The sequence below is a fragment of the Pomacea canaliculata genome, linkage group LG2, assembly GCF_003073045.1.
Source record: "Pomacea canaliculata isolate SZHN2017 linkage group LG2, ASM307304v1, whole genome shotgun sequence".
Lineage (NCBI taxonomy): Eukaryota > Metazoa > Mollusca > Gastropoda > Architaenioglossa > Ampullariidae > Pomacea > Pomacea canaliculata.
Window position 1 is genome coordinate 13498126 of NC_037591.1, and position 18811 is coordinate 13516936.

General features: G+C 39.1%; 2 protein-coding genes across 2 annotated transcripts in view; one reads left to right on the plus strand and one right to left on the minus strand.

The window, feature by feature from the left end:
• The window catches only part of LOC112557654, a 28421-nt gene extending 22582 nt beyond the window's left edge, over nucleotides 1-5839 (minus strand). The window contains exon 1 of the mRNA XM_025227643.1: nucleotides 5272-5839. The gene's annotated coding sequence lies outside the window, so the exon portion shown is untranslated. The remainder of the gene's footprint in view (nucleotides 1-5271) is intronic.
• A 3318-nt stretch (nucleotides 5840-9157) lies between these two features.
• On the plus strand, nucleotides 9158-16942 carry LOC112557703 (long-chain specific acyl-CoA dehydrogenase, mitochondrial-like). Its single transcript, XM_025227702.1, has 9 exons — nucleotides 9158-9298; nucleotides 10298-10448; nucleotides 11645-11675; nucleotides 11962-12068; nucleotides 12662-12826; nucleotides 12979-13210; nucleotides 13867-14082; nucleotides 14689-14816; nucleotides 15480-16942. The coding sequence occupies exons 2-9, from the start codon at nucleotides 10345-10347 to the stop codon at nucleotides 15658-15660; spliced, it is 1164 nt and encodes a 387-aa protein (XP_025083487.1). The 5' UTR covers nucleotides 9158-9298; nucleotides 10298-10344; the 3' UTR covers nucleotides 15661-16942.
• Nucleotides 16943-18811: the final 1869 nt, after the last annotated feature.

The following is an 18811-nucleotide window of genomic DNA, read 5'->3' on the forward strand; positions in this document are numbered from 1 at the left end:
GGTCACCACCATTGCAAACCTTTATGTCAGCACAGGATTGACAAATAGATGCGAGGTTAATTGAACGGCGCTGTAAAGAACTTGTGATTCGAACCGTGGAGCATTTATGTGAACTGTTTGATGAAATAAATCGAGAGTGATAGTGGATATGGTCTGTCAGGTGCTACGGCGATGAAAGCTAGGTTGTAAAATGTCCAACCTTGGTGTAAATGTTGTATTTAAATGATTCCTTTTTCACATTTCATTTCCTAATTATATTTGCTTATGTCTAACATTTTTGAGTGTTCAGATGCGCCTGTTTGAACATTGATGACGTGGTGAAGGTTAAGTCCAGATAAGTGTTAACCATTGTGTACCCAAAGCCAGATCAGATGACATTCTCCACCCCTGGTGTGTATTTATATATAAACTGTGAGGCTATGTAATAAATGATTGTGTGCGACGATCGACTGTGCGGCACACTAATGAGTGATGCTGGTTGACATGTAAGTGCACGATGGTGTAGTGTTGCTGAAATGCCAAAATGCACACATTAATTACGAAAAATACCGCACCCAGCCCCGCAGGCTGGTCTCATTATTTCACGCATGGCAATGACATGTGCACAATGACAGGACCGCCCTGCTCGCCAATAGAGCTCAACGACCGGCTGACTGATTTTCCGTTGTGTCCAACGCACGTGGGATGACGCACAACGCAATTTGATTCACTAGACTGCTGTGACCAACACCTGTTGCTGTCATGTATGAATGTAAGACCATGGTGAACGCCCATGAATCTGTAACCTGGCCGCCCGTTGTGCATATATGTGGATGCCAAGAATAAATGAGAAAGATAGGATAGACAGACAAGAGAGGGAAGAGAGAGATGGAAGAGAAAGAGCAACAGAAGGAGAATAAAGACAACAATCTTAATGCTAACACAGGCGGCACAGATAACATTCCAAATCCTTTAATAAACATCATTACTAACGGACAGATACTAAACGTCTCACACTAACCAGCATCCATCTCGGGCGGGGTCCCAGTCCCTCCTAAATATTTTGGTCCAGATCCGGCTCTGTCTCTCCCTCTTGCTGCCTACAGACTAATTTTTCAAGTTCTTTCATTTTCCATTCTTTTCTTTTTAACCAGTAGAGTTTTATGGAATACATATGCCATGCTATAGTCACACCGGAGCATTCAGGAACGAGAAAAGGGTTGAAGCAGCGGGTTAGTAGACAGACATAACTAATTAGTGTGCCCGTAATAAAGGAATGAATTAAACCAATGCAAAGATATGCTTACTACGGACCCCATCACGTGATAAATCTATCAAGTATATGAACTACACAGGTAAACGGACGGGTGAGCACGTGCACGATGCATTGAGGACGAGGACAACGATGACGACGACCACCACCACAAACCATCTGTCACCCCGTCCCTGTACTGCAGCTGTCGTGTTTATGCATCGCGATCTCGGGGGTCTCATTTATTGCAGTTATTACAGGCGCCAGGGTTAAACGGCGGACGATCTGCACAGCCTCACGGATACAATGTAACGGGCGCCATTAACGACATCGATCACGGCGCCAACTGCTACAGCAAGGACCTCTACAACTGCTGCAGCTTCGGCTTCTGATGGTGTGTGTGTGTATTAGTACATTTGAAACCCGATCTTTCAAGCAGGATTGTGCCTACATTAACCTATCTCTTTCTACCTCTGTATGTCTGTATGTGTGTTCAACCGCGCTCGTGGGTAAATGCACCGCTACTATTAAGGAATGTTTGATTGTGTGTTTTCGTGTTCGTGATTGCATATTTACGCGCGCGTGCGTGCATGTGTGTGTTTTCTTTTCTTCAAACATGTTTCCATTTTCTCTTGTTAGCTTATCATCTTCCTCCTGTCTCTTATTGTCACTGCACTGAGAGAAAAAAAAATCATCACGAGACTGCGCGAGAGCACACCGTAATTCGCCGCGCAAATACCACTGCCGCCCTCACTACCACACAACCTCAAACAGACGCCACGGGTGACATTTAAGCAAAAGAATATAAAACAAAGCGAAACATGACAAAAGACATGAACAGAGATGAATACGAAAAAAAAAAATTAAAGAAGAGAATTGAAATAACTCTTGTCGAGCTATTACCTGAACTCTTTGTTTAGTTACGACGGCGCAGTGAAGCTCGAAATCTCGGTTTGTCGACAGAGGTGTTTAAGAGACGAGAGTGCTGCTGCTGCTGCTGCTGCTGCTGCTGTTGTTGCTGCTGCTACATCTGACATCGTCGAGAGGATAGGGGGAGGGAGGCTACCCAAGGTTCACGCTTGACCGTCTGGAACATGCGCCGGCTTCTATCTGCGCACTACCTGGTCACAAACACATCATGGACGGATCTGGAAGCTTTTCTTCCACAAAAAAACATTGAGGCGCTGGTTCCCCTAGCGACGCCAACGAGCGAGAAGAAAGGCAACAAGCCTGTCCACAAAGTGTCGGGCAGTGGATTCGAACCGCTCCTACTGCTCGCCAAACCCTTAACTCCCCTCCTCTCTACTGTACCAAACATCACCTTTCAACCATATCCCTCCACCCCAGCCACTCCTCCCCATCCTTCCTCGACAGCTTCTCATCCCGTCTCGTGTCCCTCCATCCCACATACCCACCCTCCCAAACAAAAATCGATCGGGAGGCTGACCAAGGCAAGGCGGCTTTGTTCGATAAGGGATACAGACTTAACGTGACGTACCAAGAACTAGCTAGACACTCCTGCAGACATTCACAGTCCTTCTGCCGCATTACATCCATCAAATCGTGATGGGTGATCAGAAGTTTCTAGACTGGATCTGCAATGCATAATTAAACTCTTCAAGACAGAACATCGCAGAAAGGAATTGAAAAAGAGAACAGTTCTAAGTTGGGGGGGGAGGATAGTTTAGTATTGCTGTTCTTATAGTCCAGCACCGGAAGCTGCGGTTAAGTCGTCATCTAAGATTCCTACAGCACCTTTTGGAAGCAAATTATTCTCCCACATCCCCCAAAGAGCAGTTGGGGGCTGTAGGGGAGTCGAACAGTCAAAGAACCATAACAACGGGCCTAGTGTAATTTCATTAGGGATATAATGATGTAGACATGTAAACATGCAGAAACAAATTATCTCATCATATCGAAAACGTTTGTCTTGGATCAGGGGTCTCAAACTCATATTAGCATGTGGGCCGCAGTGGAAAGTAACAGCCAGTCAGCGGGCCGCACCACGAAAAGAAAATGTTTTTTCATTTTCACTACTGTCACTGCAGTTAAATGCTAAAATAAAGTTTTTATAATTATTAATTATATTTAGTGTAGTTTATTACATGCACAGGCAGTTTAGTTTATTAAAATAAGTTGACGTTGTCTCTGTCACTAATAACGGGGGTAATTTTCACCGCGGGAATTAATCACCAAGCACAACATACATATACACCGCGGACGTGGCCACGGGCCGCACAAAAATGTTTCGCGGGCCGCATGAGGCCCACGGGCCGCGTGTTTGAGACCCCTGTCTTGGATGATGTTGAACCAGAATGTTTATACCCAAAGCGTGTAGAAGGAAGAACAGGAAAGAGTTGGAGTTTACGACCACCAGATCCACAATATTTAAAATGAGAATGAAACTACCACGTGATTGTGTTTGATGGAAGGCTAGTCCATATGGCTACATCAACGAAAGAAGTTTATATTTAATGTTCTCCATGTGCTTATAATAATTTTGGCAAATGATTTTGGAATACCTTTTAAAGACAAGATGATATCTTCAGTGTGATAATTTTTGTTTTTTGGTGAGTGAGGAATCTTCAGTTGTTTAAGAAAAGAGTTCTGCCAGGCTTTCACATTAATTAAGATCCGTGGAACTGATATCTCGCCATCCTTAATGCACCCACGAACAACAGCATTCTCAAAACAAATATTTGATTGTGTGCAATCCCCCGAGAAGCTCTGAAGTCACTTACCCCAGCATGTTTTTACTCCACAGTCATAGAAATACTGCACGATTCGTCGTGGGACTCTTAAGTGAATTACCTGCTTTTGGTCAAATTGCACAGGCTACCTCAAGCATAAAAAATACTAAATGTGGGAACGATGTCTCTCTAAAAAGTGGTTGTACGGACAGATAATGAAGTTGTGTCTTTATTGCAATGTCTGTCAAGGGGAAAATGAAGAACATTTTTTCAAATAAATGCTTTTTGAATGAGGATGATATAATGATAAAATAATGTTTGATTTCTTTTGCACATGAGAAAATTGACTCCACCTGGCAATTGTCTGAAAACTTTCTGCTTTTAGAAAATCCCCATTTTGCAGAATTGTAGAGTTTAAGCTCCGTACCTCATCTTGAAAAAGAGTGCAACTTTTTCTAGCGATTGCATAAACACAATAAAAGATACTCCAAGTCTGAAGAACACAGCCTTTCTATTTTCGAGATACACATGCCTACAAACATCCCCTTACAGAGGTCAAGGTCAACAACACATACGTCATGATTGTACATGGACACGTTTATGTTGTGAAGGACTCAGCCAGTGGGACGGCTGAAACCATTCGTTAATTATAAATATCTGGGTTCAGACGTGAGTTCACGATTATGACCTCTGGCGTAATGACTGCAGTTCATAATGTTTCTGGTAAGCCCTCGTAGCCTTCAGCCTGTTCTTAATATCAAGTACGAAGTCATTAAGTGGTTATTAATGATCAAATTACTGTCGATAGGTTTTACACTAAGAGAGTCAGTTAGTCATTAACAAGTGACAAATCTTTATTTACGAGGGCAACCGAATAAGCAAAAATTATGATTTTTTTTACATCGAACCCATGACCTAAGAAAAAAAGAAACCGAAACGCTACGTTACTACAATAAAACAAAAGAGAAAAGTAGAATACTTACAAATATTGGGGTGGGAGGGTTGATGTCTAATTCGACAGGGACTAATTAATAAGTAACATATAGTAATGCTCATGGTTAGCAATGGGTGTTTATGTTGAGAGGAAGGCCTCTTAAGTGATCAATGTTTTTGATATAGATGTTGGATGTAGGAATGAATGAACGAGACAGTGAGTGGTCGCAAAGTGAGTCACTCGTCATCAACACCAAACTTCAATCCTAACACACACACACACAGATGACATCTGATCACCAGAACTGCGTGGAGCTAAGTAGAGGTTCCTCGCCTATTGGTTCTGGCTCTGGCAGAGGCTTAGCACTGGTGGGAAAGGGCGGGGGCGGGTGAGAACATACAGCAACGGTTACTCACTTTGTAAACACACAGCTGCACAGTCGTGGTTGATGACAGCACTCAAGTCGCCAGGCAACAAGCGGGGTTTCCTTGACGAAGCCACCCCGGCTACTACAGATCCATCACAAGACAGGACTTGTACAGCAGTGAACTCTCGACCTTTCTTCTCCTTCCATCCCAGAAGTCGTCACATCATCGGCGACAACGCTGAACTTTGAACCACCTCCAGTCCTCGAGGTCGAAGCGTCAAGCCAAGGCGTCGATTGACGCAGAGAGGAAGAACTACAACCTTCCTTCCGTCTTGTCCCAGCTTTAAGGTGCTTGTAATTTTTACTGACTTTGTCGATTTAGGAGACTGTTCGACCTCTCCAAGAGTTGGCGGCGGCGGCGGCACAGGCAGCGATGCGAGATAAACAGCTGGCACACAAACCGAGGGCTGCATGCCGCGTGTGTTCCGCGCGACGTCAGACTGGCGCGCCAATCAGCTGATGCTCGCTAGTGGCGAAGAGATCGGTGCGCTTGGCGATCGACGCGGCGCGATGACGTTTCACGCTGTCGGTCACGTGACTAAGACAAACCCTCGCGAAGTTCACGTTTCTCATCGCAGCGACAGATGCTAGCAACGAAATATTTTTTTCTCCACTTCATCCATCTCGGTCACGCGCTCTCTTTCTCAATCACACGCACGCAAGCTCATACGTGCGCGTCATACAACTTCAACGTATATGTGTGCAAGAGAGAAGAAAAGAAAAAGGTCAATGACACTAGAAGAGAAAAAGGAAATACATGGATCAGTTTTTGAACTTTCTCTTCCTATTTTACTCGTTTTTTTTATATAAGTTGCTTATGCGCTTCACTAGCCTTGAGGAATGTGTGGTATCTGACTCCTCATCCGCCAACGACCTAAAGTTAGAAGACGATCGACCTTTACCTTTTAAGTGATTACTCATGATTCATGTAAATTACACCTCAAGCAAGTTTATTGTTGATTTCACACTTCTAAATGTTAGAGTCATTAAGTCAATCAGACGGTCCTCCTTATGACAGGAATCTGCCATGTCGATCAACGGCACGGTGTGTTCAAACAACCAATCCTTCTAATATGCGATAAAACAAATCCTTTCTTAAACTATAAAATATTTTATTGAGAAGTATCATCGAATACCATTTGGAAAGATATCAGATACCTATATTAAGTAATGAGTTCTACTTTGAGCGACTTCTATAAAGACAATTTGTACAAAGATAGGGACTCTAGTCTTTGAACAACCATCAGAAAGACGGGTGGTGCTATCATAGATAGGAACTATCTTCTTTTCTCTCATGATGTTCTCTCTCTCTCTCTCCTCTTTTTTACCAGGTATTTCTTTCCTTCCCTCTTTCTTTGTGTATTCGATGTGTCAAATGAATGTGTTAAGAGAAAGATGCCACGAACGATATGAGTGGCAAATAATTGTCTGGAAGATCTTTAAAAAACAATAAAATCTCACCATTCACTTTTGAAAAAGTTTTATTCTTTGTTATCCATTTCATCTTGTTTTCTTGTAGCAAATTTGCTTGAAAGAGGTGTACGAAGTAAAATATTGAAAGGAAAACTCTTTTTGAAATAAATATATACATAGCCAGATTTTACCGTTAGGAGAATAAAGTAACAAAAGACAGTGTGGATTTTTTTAAAGTGACGATGAAACCAGAGAAAAGATCTCCTTCTGGTCAATCATACGTACCTAAGTTTCTTACCAATTTATCTATACATATTAAAATAATGACATGTTTAAGCTTTGCTCTCTTTACTCAAAACAATTGAAATGCTGTGTGCAGGCTTACATAATATCAGGGAGGATTGTCGCGAATAGGTTTGTAAACATACGAGGTGCATTGAAAAGCCAGAAACTTTATCTCAGAAACGATCTAATCTTCGTTGTCCAATATGCAGTATTGGGTAGAGTAGACTCATCGGGTAGAGTAGACTCATCGGGTAGAGTAGTGTCATTGGTAGGACAGGACCATGGAGGCAGCAATTGTGTTTCGCCCAGGGCGCAACATTCCCTAGCACAGGCCCTGTCCTTGTGTAAACACATGAATCGACCCCTCCTCTCTCTCTCTCTCACAACACACAAACAAACAACGGATATCAAACAGATATGAACAAGTTAAACAAATCCCACACCGGTCCCCCATAAACAAGTCGATAGCTCAATAGTTGAGTTAATGTGACGCTGGAGAGGCCCATCGGTCGCCAAAAGATCAGTGTCTACCGAAAGGGAGATCGGTGTCGAGCAAACGCGAGATCGATTTCGACGGCGATATCGGCATCGAGCTTGGCCAGACGAACTCCTGGGAGACCCTTGGCATCAATTGCATCCCCTCAGAGATATGCAAGTACAGGGGATGAAACAGATGTTGTCAGGCTTCAAGCTGAGCTTATCAGCTACTCAGTGAAAGGTTTGATACTGATCGAAACATTTTTCTTGCGGTCGCAACATTTTAAAAAGGGAGAGAGAAATATTTGCTTGTATTTGTATGTCAGCATGGCCTAATTGATTTCCGTTAGGCGGTGTTGCTTTTTCAGAGCTTCCTTACCTGTTCACATTGTAGTGAACGAGAATTTTAGCTAACAAACTTTTTTTGAAATACGGAACAATTGTTGTGCAATAAAACAAACGGATTTGTATTCCCAAAGATTGGGAAGGGAGAAAGCAATGGGTGACCGCTAAATAACTATTCTCCAGATACCCAATAGTACTCGATGATGCTACTTTTTGCTGTAAAGGAATATTTATCTTAAACTCCTTTTTTCCAACGGTTTGCTATAGAAGCTGGTCTTTGCAAGTAAAATAAATTCTAAAATAAAATAAAAAAAAAGAAAAAAAAAGAAGCGAGAGACGTGTCTGGATTGGAATTTAGTTACAAATTAGCCTCTACAATTCACCTCTGTTTTGCGACTGGAAACTGCCTGAATTTATCCGTCATAGCTCAGCTATTTACCGTCCAGGTTCCATAAGGCTTTGACGTTTTCCATTCTATCAAAAGCAATTTTTCGATTCGAAATGCATGCGGATGACTGGAGCTAAAATATAAGACATTGAAGTTAACACGAATTGTAATGGCTGTATCCTATGTTAGCCGAGTTGTTCGTCTTTTCCCAACAAGATACACTTGACTGAGAAGTAGATGAACTGATCTAATAGCACAGAAAAACCAAATTCAGATTTTACTTCAATCGTTAATAAAATAAAGAAACAAAAGCTAGCTAAATGTCAAATAACCAAAATCAGTACCTGGTGAGACATCTGCTTATTATGAAGCCTGCGGTACACATTGAATTACCAATTGCTTATCTCACACAATATATCATCACATATTTAATGACTTTATTTCATTGCCTCGTTGTCTGCTTTCGGGGACATATATCACATAAATATATGACACTTGATTAAGTTATGGAATGTCTGCCAAGTTATTTGAAGTTTTATTTAATTACCTGGTCGAGTGCTTTTAATTGACAATAAACGGACTGGACGTATCTTGTCATGCCTCTTAAATGTAATCCAGGCTGCGTACATTCCAGTCTTCGGGTTTTGAAGAATTCATGATTCGCATGAAAACGTCTTCATCAAAACTGGTAGATGCTATAGAGTGCTAGTAGAGGACGATCATTAGATTGCAAACGTGTTACTCAAAGAACTCAAGTTAAATCACAAATACTTTGGCATTTTCTTACTCTAAAATATAAAGCTGTAATTTCTCAAGCATGCTGTACCGAAAATGAACTTTCTCTATGATTAATTTTTTTCTAGATTAAGTAAATAATAATAATAAAAAAGTTCAGGGGAGGCAATCGACTTGTGTCGTCATCGGTCGATTGCTTCCCCGGAGTTAAAAATATCCTCCGCAAGGGGAGCGCATTCTGTTGCATTGGTTCAAGTATGGCGGCCTCAGGACGATCGCTGTGGCGTCTGCTTTCGACCGTTAGACCAAACTCAGTCCAGGGAAATATTTGTCCTCGACTGTTGTCCTCCGCAACAGCAGAGCTCAAATCTGAGTAAGACGCACTTTTAAAATTTGCGATGCTACTGTGTCTTTGGCAAAGTCTGCATTTCTTATTCATTTGTATACATAAAGACTAGTGAGTTAAGAAAAGTATACACGTACTTTAAGAAGAGTTCAAAGTCCACAGCAGTTCTGAGCAACCTTTGAACGGATATGATTAAAGTCATAGGTTCAAGTTTATGTTGTAGTGTTGACTGGACAATTCCTCATCATGATTATTTTTGTATGTTTAAAATAAAGAGGAAGAAGTAAAATATCAAAATGTAAAGATTGTGAGATAGATTTTGAAGTATCAAAGCTAATTGTTGATATTTTACTATATTCTTTAAAAAAAATTTTAAATGACAGAGCGTTTGAGTGTGTATCAGCTAGTCTTTCCTTTATCATGAATTTCATATCCAGACAGCATAATATACTTCATTTAAAATGCTGAAAAAAATGACATTTTATGCTGATTGATGTTCGTGTCACAGTATTTCTGAGGGGCTTGATAAATCTATCCTAATAAACTTTCAATGTTAACATCAATGCTATCCATAAATAATTAAAGCTAATGTCATTTAACTATTTAAAATTAGACCACAGCTTAAATGTATCTTGTATGTACATTCAACAGCTTTTATTAAACCAGTTATAATTGATTACTTTCTTTGCTGGTATGGGGATTTTAGTGTGAGGAACAACGTGCAATTAGCAGGATAATGATTGTTATAGAGAGGAAGAAGAACATATATGAATGTCAGTTGATGATAATGGTAGCATGGTGCAGGGCAATTCCTTTTATTTGTTTTCATCAGCCATTTCAGTCTGGTTATAAGCTGAAGCTACTAAAGCTGGCAAAGAGGAGTTGTATCACTAAAACTGCTAAACAAGTCTTGATGGAGCTGTGTAAGAGTGTGTGTGTGTGTGTGTGTGAGAAATTAGATATTATCCATGATATAATAAACTTGTGTTGTCTTCCTCCTAATGTTTGTTTTCCTTGGATACACAGAAATGCAAAGACAAAGGGTCGTATAGAAACTGCTCAGGCAGGAAACCATGATGGACATTGGCATCAGAAGAATTTTTTCCGAAGATCATGACATGTTTCGTCAAACTGCCCGCAGGTTCTTCCAAGAGGAGGTTGTACCTTTTCATGCAGAGTAAGCATAAGTCATCATATTAAACTTACATGCTTGCGTAAGTACCTACAATAAATAAATTCTGAAAGAAATAGGAAAAAAAGAGTCTGTTATTTACATTTTTTAATTTTATTATTTATTTAGCATACACCAGTTTTTGATCTTGTTTTGAAATCATTTTCGCTTCTTTTTCTCTTCTAAGTGATGCGTTTTGATGCCTGTAAAATATTATCTACAGTTCTCATAATTTCTTTCTGAAATTTATCTGTGTTTACTTGGTTATAATTTCTTTTATTTTCATCTTGATCAAAGCCATTATCCCTCATTCTTTCATAAAGTCGACTAGCTGTCAGTTCAGGGTTGCCTTGACTGCAGAGGGAGATGCTGTACTGTTGTTGCCTTCATGGTGTAGTCCCCTGATACTTGTCTAAGAAGTTGATGCCCAATCAGCAGTTCTGGTCTTGCACTTGTATGTCTTGCATCTATTTGGGCACCACTTCCTTTTCTTTTCAGGCCCCATTGTTTTAAATGCGTTGCCCCTTTTACTTCAAACAGTGACCTTGAAGATTTCAAATCTGCCATAAAGACTGAATCACCTCTATTGTGGATACCATAAGTAGTTTGTGGTAATCTTTTGCAACAACAATAATAGTCATATAAATACCTTGTGGCTTGTAGGTCTTCTTTTCTCATCACCTTTCCCTTCCTCTAACCCTCTTGTTTTTTTTATTTTACAAACTATCCTGCTGTATTTTTTTTTTTTGTGCTATTCCTTTTAGTTTGACCTTTAGTTTAGCCACGATCATGGCTTTGCCAGGGAAGCAAAAAGAAGGCAATTTTCATTACTTTTATTGCAAAGTTCAAGCATTCTCCATTCCAAAAATGTGAAGGTTTCTTGGTCTAATGGCTACCTGACAGCAGCAATAATAAACAACAAACTTCACCCACTATTGATCTTTAAATTACAGTCTTCTAGTTATTAATCAGTCTTTGTAATATTTATACTTTTATGCTGTACTAAGAGGGTTAAAGCATATTAAACTTACTGCCATGCAGGAAAATACCTTAAATACATATTAGTACATTATTATTATAATAAAACTGCTAAATAGAAGTTACTTCCTTTGCTTAGAGTTACAGTACTAGTTGAGTTGATAAGAAGTATATTTTCTGTATGGACAATATTCTTTGACATGAGTTTTCCTTTTGTTTTGCAGGTGGGAAAAAAATGGACAAGTTAGCAAAGAGGTGAATAAAACACTTTTTTTTATTATATATATGTGGAGCAATTTTATCAACAGCAGGTATGATTTGTTTTATTAGCATATGCTATTTTGTAGACATGGTATACTATGATTGTTATGTAAAAAGAGTTCATTTTAATAATTATTTTTAATATATGCTGACATAGCATTGCAGTGTCTGAAAACACTGGCAAGGTTTCTATTCTATTAATTAATTCTTTTGCCTATTTTGATTAAGGAATCCATGTTTTATAAAAGTAATAATTTGGAATAATGGATTGCTGTTTTAGGTATGGGAGAAAGCAGGTACCACAGGTCTCCTAGGTGTCAACACACCTGAAGAATTTGGTGGCTTAGGGGGGGACTACCTCATGGCCAACATTGTACAAGAAGAACAGTATGCATTGATACTGTGTTTTTACTGTTAATGTTTTTTTAGAGGTATGGCTTTTAGAGAGGAAGTTGAAAAGATTTTTTTGAATTCGCTAGATTTCTTTTGTACAGCTCTCATGTTTTATCAACATCTTAGATAATCAAGATTTATTTATGAACAAATGTGACATTCATGAACATGTGAATCCTTTTTTGATATGACACGGTTGGATCAGTGTCATGAAATGGTTAAAGAGAACAGGTGTCTCACTTTGTGCCCACACAAGGCATTGTACTAACTTAGATACTATTTATTAGATGGTAGGGATCTGCATGACACTTCTAAAGCATCTATTAAAAACTCCCTGTTATACTAACCATCATGTAATGACTGCATCGTACACTGATTATATCCCTTCATACTTTCATCCATTGCTTTACATTCTACTCTTATAATTCATCTTTATGTTGTTTAGTGACTATATGTACTCACTGTCCACTGGGTGTTATCTTTCATTTATCGTGATTGGTCTGCGCAGAGAGTGTGATCTGTCTTGGTCATGATGTTGTGCATTATAAGTTTACATTATTATTATTCGGCTCTTTTGTGTTTTGCAGGGCTTATGTTAACTGCACTGGCCCAGGGTTTGCTTTGCACTCAGACATTGTGATGCCTTATATTACTCACATTGGCACAAAGGAACAGATAGAAAAATTCATTCCTAGAATGACTGCAGGCACATGCATTGGTGCAATAGCCATGACTGAGCCAGGCGCTGGCAGGTAAGTTTACACAAGCAAGACTTAACGTGCGTATAGTTGATGTGTGTGTTCAGTTTATTTTATATTTCTTGTTTTTGCTTCATTCTAAAACTAGAGAAGAAGGTTGTGGAAATAGTATTCTGCATGGTGATTGTGTGTGGTGATGGTTGCAGTGACCTGCAAGGTATTCGGACAAATGCACGGCGGGATGGAGATGACTGGATCTTGAATGGAAGTAAGGTTTTCATCACCAATGGTTACATGTCAGGGGTGGTCATTGTTGTTGCAATAACCAACCCTGATGCCAAGACCGCAGCACATGGCATAAGTCTGTTTCTAGTGGAAGAAGGCATGCCTGGCTTCAAGAAAGGGAAAAAGCTACAAAAAGTTGGCTTGAAGGCTCAGGTACAATGGCTTATGTGAGGTCATTAAAGTCAGCATTGAATGCACAAAAGGAATCCTGGGATAGTTTGGTTATTTTGCATTGCAGTGAGTTCATGACATAAGTGGATATAACAAGTCAAATGCTTGAACTTTCCAAAGAAAAAAAATCTGGTGATCTAGGACAAACTTATTCATTTCCAGTTATTGCTATGTGTATCACTAGGTGTGTGTAGATATATATATAGGCAGGCTTGCTTTTTAGGCCACGTGAAGCTGGAGGCATAGGAATTAATTTGGAGTCTATTTACTAGATTAATTAAAAGCGTGGGGCCCCTAACGACTATCAAAAGCATGGGGCCCCATCTGCCTGGCCTTAAGCACAGTCCTGTTTATAGGCTGCAAGGTTATACATATCTGATGCATATGAAACATGGATCTTGTGCTTCAGTTCGCTTGTGTCAGATTTCAACTATCTTTGATAGGCAGTGGATAAGAGTCTTATTTGTAATGAAGTGTAATGAAGAAGAAAAACGCATGAGCAATTATTTAATTTGTTATAAGAAGTTATAAACATACATTACATATATCTATATATATTTATGAGAATTCTTTTAGGTGGAAAACTTGTTTTAGGTTGAAAGCAGTATATAAGGTCTTTGTCTTATGTCACAATGCAGGATACTTCAGAATTGTTCTTTGAAGATGTGCGCCTGCCAAAAAGCGCTCTCTTGGGAGAAGTTAACAAAGGCTTCTACTATTTAATGCAAGAATTGCCACAGGAGCGCCTCTTAATTGCTTCCCTTGGCCTTTCGGCCTGTGAGTGGATGTTTGAAGAAACACGCAACTACATCAGACAGCGAAAGGCATTTGGAAAAACCCTGTCAAAATTACAGGTAAAGCTGGATATATTTTCAGTACTACACTGAATCTATTTTAAGTACCATAGTATTCAAGATAATGTACCATGTATTTCAAGAGTATTGATTATTACATAAAAAAAAACAACTATAAAATAATTTATTTGAAACAACTTTTTGATGTAAAGCAGTTTCTTGCACAGGGTTAATGATAAAATATTAGTTATTTTATAAGTTGTATGAGTAAATGAACATTAATTAATAATCAGATACTTTGAATCAAGCTATTACTGTGGATAAGTGTGTGATAATTATAAAATGGTGATAGGAGAAAAAGAAGATGATGGTGGCATTAAGGTTATGGTGACAATACTGTTGGCATTAACAATTGCTAGTCCATCGCAATAGCAGCAGTAGGGTTTCCCATCACAAGAGTTTTATCTGGTATGTTTCTGTTTAGTAGAGCTATCTATTGTGATGCTTTATATTTTTTTGTTATTTATGATGGATACTACATCTGTGCGCTAATTTTCTTTCCTTGTAATCCTCTTTCTTAAGAAAGCAGTTTGATTTGTTTTATTTAAATTTTGCCATGTACCATGTGCTTGTCTTCTGGTTAGTAATATTAGTTGCTTGCTGCAGACTGTCCAGCACAAAATGGCAGAGATGAAGACAGAGATTTGCATTACAAGGGCCTTTGTTGACCAGTGCTTGGAGATTCACAATAATCGGGGTCTGGATTCTAGCTCAGCCTCCATGGCAAAGTACTGGTAAGTACAACTGTCTTTTTATTTGTGAAGTTTATGTACAGAATAGTGGTCTGGTGGCCCAGCAGTTAGCACCTGTCACTGTTACAATGAAGTATTGCTGACCTGGGTTCAGATCGCTTCTCAGGCATGCTCTTCTCTGCATGTGTGGTCTGTTTACAGGTCTGGCTGCTTTGCTGTGATATAGCCTTGCTGGCTCTGCATAAAACACCAGTTCCCTCCCTTGCAGATCGAGTCTTTTAGTACAGAAAGTTTTAATACCTTGGGTTTTTTCCTTTAATGATGCTAGTGAGTTCTTGTTTTTGGCTGTGTATGAGTATAATATCATGTGCATTTGTACATGCATAAGAGAGAATGTGTTTACATATCAAAACATAAGGGAAATATGACACCTTTGACTAACAGTGGACTCTGGTAAGTGTGGAGTAGAATGTCAGTTGTTTGAGGCCTGCCCCATTAGCAGTTGTCCAACAGAAACTGGTACCTGCTTTATTAGGGAAGTTATTAGAAAAAAGCTGGAAGAAGAGGGTTGGACTTAGCCTTCCGTATGCCATGTCTTAAAGATGGTAAACTTCTTACATTCACTATGGCCACTGGGCAAGGGGACTATTTTTATTTTTGTTTTCATCATTTTTATTAAACTTGTTCATTTCATTCTTGTTGCAGGGCATCAGATCTGCAGAATCGTATTGCCACACAGTGTCTGCAGCTTCATGGAGGCTGGGGATACATGCTGGAGTATCCTATTGCGCGTGCTTTTCTGGATGCTCGCGTGCAACCAATCTATGGTGGCAGTAATGAAATCATGAAGGAATTGATTGCTAGAAATGTTGTTGCTGACAAGTGAAGTTTTCGGAATTTTCGAGTGCACATCCCTGTTGGAAATGACCAGAAGTGTTTGACATGTCAGGAACAAAATGTTCTGTAAAGCATTATGTGAAATACATAATTGCATATGCCTGCATACAATCTACTTACTGTGCCAGTTATGAAATCATGAAATAATTGAATGCAAAAGGAAATAATTATTTTTGACTTCAAAAATTAAAGACCTTTTGTTGTTGCTATGATTACAGGTTAAAATTCTGCTTAAAGCCAGATTCTAGTAAGAACTGCAGATGAGTCGGAATTCATGACATTACAATGAAAATGTTTGTTTTGTGTGCAGGTTGCATAGGTATTACAAGGTTACTGTCTCAAAATTAGATATAAGTTTGACAGGACTGATTCTTTTGAATTCTGTGTATTGTAATTTTGACTTAACTTTGCATACTGTAAACTAGCTGTCAAATTATGTTACTTATGTAAACTTCATTTTATTTTGTTGACAGAAGAAAATTACAGAAAAAATCTAAAGGTTTTCTTTCTAGACACTATACTTTTCTTCTACATTTTATCCTTGTTTTGCCTTTTTATATCAACTGATTCTTTGTGATTTGGAAACAGAAGTGCTTATCAGGTGAAGGAGTAGGTAAAGTATAATGTGATGCCTGAACATTTGCTATTTACATATTACACAGTAGGAAAAATATTGCAAAAACAAATATTGGGGTCAAATATAATAAAATGTATCACTTTTTAAGTCATGCTGAAAGGATATGATTTTTTGGCTTATGTTGACTACATGTTCTTTAGATAATGACATTTAATAATGTATTCTTTGCTTTGTATTTTCTCTAGTGTTTTGGCATTCCTTTCGCTGTCTGCATGGCAGTATATTAGAGAAGGACTGTGCTGTTTAAGATTCTGACTTTGCTAAAGAATGACAAAAATGAATCAGTGAATGAGTGGGAGAGCAGGTGGGTGTGTGGGTGGGGTTGCCTATGGCTGCATGCCTTCCATGTGCTATATGTATATTTTCTATCTTGATTGTGTTAACATAAGCAACAAACATTATTGTAGCTAATATATTTGAAAAACATGACCAGATCAACATTTTTTTTTGAGGGTTAATTGCAGCAAAATACTTGTTATTTGTAGGTAATGAATATATACCAGGAACTATTTTTTTCTTCCTGGCCAATTGGTCTAGTTTTAATATTTAATGCAATATCTCTGAGACTGTGATTTCTTTGGGTTTTTTTTTTCTTTTTGTATGTTATATAAAATAAAGTAGATTTAAAATGAAATGCTGTGTTGAGTATCCAAGTTCATTTTCACACATACACCCTTCTTTGATCCTAACATCTTTGCTATTTTATATTTATATCTTTCTGATAAAAGGTGGAAAGAGTTTCCTCTGTCATTTTTCGTCTTCTTAACACTGAACTGTGGTGTGTATTGGTGTGCCCGCCATTTTAACTATCGGATGTAGTACCTCTTCTGTACTTCTTGGTGGCTTTGGTTCATTTCTGATGGTTCCGCAGGGTTCAGCTTTTTTTTTTTTTTTTTTTATTAACCTTAAATCGTTGATCGGCGGACTTTTGCATGTGTTAGCGACTCGTCTGTGGGATGCTCTGTTTGGTGACTATGCTTTCTATGGATGTCTTCCAACTCCTATAACTCAGGTGGAGCCACGTGCTATCTTTGAAGGCTGCTCCCCCAACTACTTTGCTGAAATCTTGTCTGTCCGCACTCCTGCCCGAAACCTTCGCTCCTCATCAGACTCCCACATTCTATTCCCTCCCACAAAGACAGTCACATACGGACAACGGACGTCCTCCCTCTGTGCTGCTCAGCAGTGGAACTCTCTTCCACATCACATTCGCCACAGACTCCAAGGCTACATTCATACGCCCTCTGAAAACATATCTGTTCACAAAGTATTAACCCTGAATTACTATTATTAACTCCCTGGCAATACTGTCTGTCATGGTGACTATCAATATGTTTGATGGTATTCTTCATCCATTGCTTGACGTTCTGTGCCTGTACACCGTTCACTATAGTGATAAATATAGATATATCTGTTCATTTATCATTACTGGTCTGCGCAGTGAGTGCGGTCTATCTTGGTCGTGATGGTGCGCATTATAAATACCCATTATGATTATTATTCCAGAATGCACATCATTACATAGAGGAACTCACTCTAGTTTATGACATAGGATGCCTCATACATGTTAAGTCAGCTTGTGTCTCGTCGCCAAGGCAGACTATCATTGTGGGTCACCTGGATTCAAATTTTTCATCCACCATGCACAGTTTCTCTGGTTGATGGCTGGTTTATGTGCTAGAAAAATACTTCAACTTACAGATGATTTTACACCATGGGGTCGGGGAGCGCACGGAGTATATAACTGTGGGTTAGAGCTCACAAAGTAAGGAGAGTACCTGTAGAAGACCTTCGCCTAGTAAACAGTTTCATCCGTGTACACAAGGACGAAGTTCACAACCTTAGATCCTCCCTGCACTGGAGACGTTAAGCAAGCTTTTCACCATCACCCTAACACAAATCCTCGCAATATAAATATTTTTTCTGCATGTGTTACCTACTTACATTACTAAATTATTGGTCGCCGGGTGCAGCGTCAGCTGCTTATACAGCTTAAAAATATAGCAGGCAAAAACTCTGGTTCCAGTCTTTAATCTCGGACACCACCTGTCCATCCATGTGACATTATTTCCGGGAAGTTTAAACATTAATGGCGAACAGCATTCTGATGGTCAGGCGAAAGTCTTGAACTACTCGTGCTCATGTCGAGAAAATAGGAGGTCCAAACAGAAACATTAGTCTTTAGTGGGTTTTTTTAAGGCCAGACACCGGTCGAAAAATTGTCAAAAATTTGTCATTTTGGCCATTTTCAGATTACTTCATACTGTCAAAGTTCATATTTTGTTCTATTCACTCGCCAAGTGGTTTTTCATAGAATAATCTAGAAATATGTCTATTTTGTCAATGAAAACATCTACTTCTATCCTATTTACTTTTCCCGAGCGCAGAATTAGCGAGAATAGAGAATGTTTGAGACATAGCAACACACCTCGCCACGTGGGCAACTGTGTCACATCGTATATCGGTCGAAAGGTCATGACATGAATTTTCAAACAAAGGCTGA